Source organism: Carassius carassius, chromosome 37 (assembly GCF_963082965.1).
Source record: "Carassius carassius chromosome 37, fCarCar2.1, whole genome shotgun sequence".
NCBI lineage: Eukaryota > Metazoa > Chordata > Actinopteri > Cypriniformes > Cyprinidae > Carassius > Carassius carassius.
This window is the reverse complement of record NC_081791.1, coordinates 5364193-5370626: the sequence shown is the minus strand read 5'-3', so window position 1 is coordinate 5370626 and position 6434 is coordinate 5364193. Positions and strand designations below refer to the sequence as shown.

The window sequence follows — 6434 nt, the reverse complement described above, 5'->3', positions numbered from 1 at the left end:
TGGTGTCAATATTTAGATGCAAAAGAAAGCCAAAGATGAGCACACCAGAATGGATGTAGCCCAACTCTCTGTTGGCAAATCATATGACAACATGTGCTTGTTTCTTCTTCTGTGTATTTCCAGATGTCATTTGCATTTTTTTTGTTTAAAATCTGCCCATATATTACCTAAAGCCTTACAACATTATGTGTGTGTTAAGCATACACCTGTCATTTATTATGCATTATGCAAACAATTATGAATTATAAACTATGCATAATATATCCCAGTGGGCAAAGAAAGAAAAACTTATTGATATATTCTTTGAAAACAAGTCTTACTAGAATTTGTTATTATTATTATTATTATTATTATTATTTTTTGCAATTTAATTTAATGCAATACATACATTTATCTTATTTTAAGGGTGCTTATTTTACTAAAAACAAGACAAAATGTATTTAACGCAATAACATATGACAATAATATGGAACTAGATTCAGTATCTTCAGAGTCTTACACTCATGTTGCTTTCTGAAGTAGTTCAGTGATGTTGTAGCTCTGGAATGAGCTGGATCAAAGCCTCAGACTCATTACCATATCATCATTCAGAAAGGCCTATAAGATTACTTCTGCCGCATACCATGCATCTGAGCTGATGTCAAAACTCACAAAGTGCTGCAAGGGTTCATATTTTTGCAGCATATTGGTGGACGTTTGAACACACACATTTTAGGTAATCGCATGCACATCTGAATTCTTAAGGACACAATATGTGATCTTTTTGGAATACTTGGCAGGGATAAACTCAGATATGTAATCATAATAAACTGCTCATGTATTTATTTTCCATTAGTTGACAAGCTGTGCAGTCTTGTTTTAAGTGCGGTACAATGCATGTGTTATTTTACCACTGTTTTTATCTGTTTCAAGACTGGACAAGTTCTTCATTTTTAAGAGTCTCAGTATTGTGTTTTCTTTTCTGTAAACTTGCCTCTGGTAAGTTCCCCTGTTGACCTGAAATCTTTTTTAGTAAAGAGAAACAAATAGTGTTTCAATTGTATAACATATTTTCCATGATATGATCCAATAACAAGCAAATAATAAACGCATGCACTTAATGTATATACATTTGTAAGGTTTATATTTATATTGAATTTGCTTTTTTTGTGTGTAATTTAAAGCACAAATTACAAATAATATCAGTGTGTATGTGTTGTCAGCAAACAGTCTAAAGAGTAAAATGATCTGTTATGAAGTTCAAAGACACTTCCTCTTAATGCGAAACAGTTTGTCATTCTGAAATAGAGACACTTCTTATTATTTGTACAAATACACTGGCATGATTGCCAGTAGTCTTGTTTAAAGCCTGTGACACACCAAACTGAAAACTGATGAAAGCTGAATTTCATCTAGCATCACCTGTGTCTAGGCCAAAATTTGTGCTTGAACAAATGTATGTTCTGTGCCTTCACAAGCGGAAACAGCTCTCCAAACCAGCAGGTGGCGATCATTTGTATTTATCATTTGACTAAGACTGTGGATATACAAACGGTAAACAAAGCAGCACTTCATTAACATTTTGAATATGAATAATACTGATTAGCTGGACTTACTTAATTCCAGATAGCCATGAAAATGTTGGTGTATTGGAATGCTCAGAAATTATGAAGATGTAAATTTACAAGAGCCTTCTGTTGTTTTCTTTCCTTTGCCACTTTGGTTTTTCTTCTCATGCACTGGTTCACTAAGCTGAAGTGCCTTTCAGAGCCACTGATGGAGTCTGACTATTAGCCAATAGTGTGGCATGCACCACAAAAACTGGGCACTTAGAGCATCAGCTTAGTGTGTCATGACCCTAAGGAATTCAGCCAAAAATTGGATGAACAATCTGGTTTCTGTTTAATCCTTGCTCTATCATTTTTGTGCTTAGGTTTGAGGATGTGGACGATTGTGGGTGTGGTCTGTCTTTCTCAGTGCATTATTGGTCAGCTGCTGGAGGCCAGGACCAAAGGAGCCCTACCTCAGTTTATTTGCAGCATTCCAGGTGTGCCAGGGGCCCCGGGAAAGACCGGACCCCCTGGACCTCGTGGAGAGGATGGCCATGTCGGAATTCCAGGAAGAGATGGCAGGGATGGACGCAAGGGGGAGAAAGGAGAAAAAGGAGAACCAGGTATAGGAAATTTCCTAAGCAACTGAATGGTTTCTAAGGCAAAGCTAGTCCCTGATGATGTGAACTATCATAAAATGTTTGCAGCTAAAGGTAACTGAAAATGTCAAAAGGTGCTTCCCATTTCTTATTTGTGCATCCTTGCTACCTTTCCTTGCATTTTAGCTCCACCCCCCTTAAGCCCAGCATGACACACTGCATGATTTTCGATATGACATCTTGAAAACAACCATGGTGATTTCTGTGATTGTGGCTCCTAATCATTGGTCCTGTGTTTCAAAGGTAAAATGTAAATGAAAATTATTATGACAGGTTAAGTAAAAGGAGAATTTATATGTGCATCCGGTTTTTCGTTGGAAAAGACTTCTTTATCGGATACATCTGTGTATCCTGGCTCAGGGCTCATCAGGAAGCCTCCTTATACCTTGTTCTTTGCTTCCTCATGGTGTTATTAGAGAACAGAGATGTACTTCAAGATAGCTGAGTTCAAGGTTCTGAGTTCCAGAACCCTTTTGATGATGAAAAGTGTGTCACGAGGAGAGTGTGCGGACAGTCGCCGAAGTACACCTTCGGCTTTACAGGCCAGTGAACAAAATAATCGAGCGAAATACCAGTGTAAACATGGCAGCCACAATCACAATTATCGCCTTGCCAGACTTTGGCCTCCCCAGTTTCTCACTAATGATCGGTAACAGTTGATAAATGTAACTTTTCCCAAAACCTGTCGGGACTCGGGAGTAGGGCCACAACTTCACCTCCATTCAAAATGTGAAACAAACACTCTTCTTGTTCGGACTTCAGTTGGCAAATGCCGGGAATATTCTCCACAACAGAGCGAATAGCATCCCGTGTCTCTGTGTCCATTTTCAATTTCCCTAACCTAAACTACAATCCTAAATTCGGCGCTTAGTGTCTATGTCACGGCTCTCAGCCCGCCCTCTGTTCGTTGATTGGCCAGCTGTTTTGGAGCCGGAGAAAAACTGGGAGATAGAACTGAAATTGAGCGGAAGTACAAAGTCTGACATAGTCAGACTACTGCTTTAGATCTAACCTGCTCCAACACAACGGGCTGGAAGTTTTTAGTCATTCTGATGATCTTGATTAGTTAGTTCAGGTGTGTTTAATTAGGATTGGAGCAAAACACTGGATGAGAGTAGACCTCCCGGAGCAAGACTGGACACCCCTGTTCTAAGGCCCTGTCCACCCGAACACAGTTATTTTTTAAACCGCAGCTTTTTCTACACGGTTTGTCCATTCATTCACACGAAAATGAAGCACCAGGTCACTTAAAACCGAACACTTTTGAAAACGTCTGCCAGGGTGAGGATTTTCAAAAAACCCACTTGCAGTGTTGTTGTGTAGACAGCGAATCTGGCGTTTTTGACTTGTGACGTCGGAGCCAAAGCTGTTATCTCCGCCTACTATAAATTTTTTCAGGCATCTGATTGGCCAACAAGGATTTATGGTTAAGATTATATCGCCACCTGTCGGTTTGGCATGACCTTGACAGTACTTATTGGCCTGTGTTTGCGTTTTGATGTGGATAGAGATTTTCTTTTTTTTAAATGGAAGAAGTAAAAACTTTTAAAATACCCATGTACGTGTGGACATGGCCTAAAAATATCCCAGTAGAACAGGCCCTTGAGATTCACTTTTACTGCAGCGTTTAGCTTTAATCTTTAATCAAGTTTGGAATTGGGAACATTCGAGTTGAAATCACCACACTTGCCCGTTGGATGCAGTGATGTCAAATGATGCATCTTACTAACGTTGGGTTGATCGATCTGCCCTGACTTCCCAAGTGGGATGTTCAACTTCAAGCAGCGTTCTAGATGTTATTTCCAAGTAGGTGGTGGGACAAATCCAAATTTTCAAGGAAAGTGTATATCAAGGGCCAGAGTTGAGAAACCTTGCAGTAGAACATGGGTGTCACATTCAGTTCCAGGTGAATTTAGCTCCAATCCTAATTAAACACACCTGAAACAGATAATGAAGGTCTTTAGCATTACTAGAAACTTCCAGGCAGGTGTTATAGAGCTACACTCTGCAGGAAAGTGACTCTACAGGACCAGGGTTTGACATGTGAGAAGAATATTATTTGGATATTTACTTCAGTACATTTTGTGATTCGTAATGACAGGTTATCAAATTGTGATAAATCACACATAGATTAACATCTTATTAAGAACGGGTATTAAGAACTGAAGGAATATTTTTATGATGTGAATGACAGATTTGTAGTCCTGGGAGAGATCTGAGTTCCAGAAAGATATACATCATAGTATTTTAGCATTTCCAACCACATCCTGCATTCTGAGTATGATGGTTTTTATTAATAATGATAAATCATTTGATTTAAATCATTTCAGACTGGGCCAGTGCACTTATGATTTTGGCTTAACATCAATATCATCTTGTGTTTGTTTCAGGACTCAGAGGTAAAGTCGGGCCGACAGGAACGCTAGGGGAACGTGGAGAGAGAGGTTTTATTGGGAAGCGTGGACCTGAAGGTGATCCTGGAGACTTAGGGCCTCCTGGTCTTCCTGGGCATCTCGGACTTAAGGGGGTCAAGGGCCAACGAGGCCCTCCGGGAGAACCAGGCATCTGCAGATGTGGAAGTTTGGTTCCCAAATCTGCTTTTTCTGTAGGCATCACCAGTAGCTACCCCACTGAGCAAGCACCTATCAAATTCAACAAAGTCCTTTTTAATGAGGGTGGCCACTACAACCCAGAGACGGGGAAATTCATATGTGCTTACCCAGGAATATACTACTTTTCCTATGACATCACTCTGGCCAACAAGCACCTGGCTATTGGTTTAGTTCAGAACGGACAGTACCGGATAAAGACTTTTGATGCCAACACAGGGAACCATGACGTCGCATCTGGCTCAACAGTGATGTTTCTCAACCCAGAGGATGAGGTGTGGCTGGAGATCTTCTACAAGGACCAGAACGGCCTGTTTGCTGACCCCGGCTGGGCTGACAGTCTGTTCTCTGGGTTTTTGCTTTATGCAGATACAAACTATATGGATACATTGGCAGAAGACTACAAATAGCAGCTGTGGTAACATCATTTAATCTTGGATCAGGCCCTGCTGATTTTCAGCATTCATGCCATGAATGTTACATTTGTAAACACTGATTCCATTTAAAAAAAGAGGTTTTATAGTAAAAAAAAAAATATATATATATATATATATAGTATATATATATATCCTGCATTCATTTTTTTTCTGATATTTTTTAATGGAAGAATGTGTCCAGTGTGAATGGCCTCTAACTTGCTGAAAGTCACCATTTATATTATTGATGAAAATACGGAAAATGAAAATGATGTTGTTACCTATCATAAAAATAAAAATGAGATTGTTTTTGTTTTATATACATTCAGGGGAAGGGGAAGTCGTGGCCTAATGGTTAGAGAGTCGGACTCCCAATCGAAAGGTTGTGAGTTCGAGTCCCGGGCCGGCAGGAATTGTGGGTGGGGGGAGTGCATGTACAGTTCTCTCTCCACCTTCAATACCACGACTTAGGTGCCCTTGAGCAAGGCATCGAACCCCCAACTGCTCCCCGGGCGCCGCAGCATAAATGGTTGCCCACTGCTCTGGGTGTGTGTTCACAGTGTGTTCACAGTGTGTGTGTGTGTTCACTGCTCTGTGTGTGTGCATTTCGGATGGGTTAAATGCAGAGCACAAATTCTGAGTATGGGTCACCATACTTGGCTGAATGTCAATGTCACTTCACTTCATCAAATCGCTATGATTGGGGTTTTATCAGTTTGAGGTTGCAAATATTCACTTTTTTCACATTTATTTGGAAGTATCTTTTTCCACTTCCATATTTTGAAAATACCAATATATGGCACAGAACATATTCTGACTCAGAGATCCCACTTAAAAATATATGTAAACATATTTTAAGTGTGGATGTTGTATATTTAGTGAATATTTAAAGGCTTAATTCACCCAAAAATTAAAATTTGCCCATAACTTACTCACCCTGAAGACATCCTAGATGTATATGACTTTCTTCTTTCATATGAATCCAGTCAGAGTTATCTTAACAAATGTCTTTAATCTTTCAAGCTGTTTGATGCAACTCAGCGGGTGTTGCACTGCATCGGTCCATGAGAAGTTTAATAGAAAGCGCATCCCTTAAAAAAAGTGTCTCACATGGCTCCTGAACAAAGGCCAAATGTAGGGAAACGATGTGTTTTTGTAAGAAAAATATCCATAATCAAAACGTAATAATCACACTTTTTTTTAAATGGACGCGCTTTCTAT

The 6434-nt window shown here is 39.6% G+C and overlaps 1 protein-coding gene across 1 annotated transcript; it reads left to right on the top strand.

Annotated features, from left to right (window-relative positions):
* The first annotated feature begins 426 nt into the window (after positions 1-426).
* Positions 427-5535, top strand: LOC132117878 (complement C1q tumor necrosis factor-related protein 7). The gene is made up of 2 exons (XM_059527211.1): positions 427-2152; positions 4579-5535. The coding sequence occupies exons 1-2, from the start codon at positions 1921-1923 to the stop codon at positions 5205-5207; spliced, it is 861 nt and encodes a 286-aa protein (XP_059383194.1). The 5' UTR covers positions 427-1920; the 3' UTR covers positions 5208-5535.
* The last annotated feature ends 899 nt before the right edge of the window (positions 5536-6434 follow it).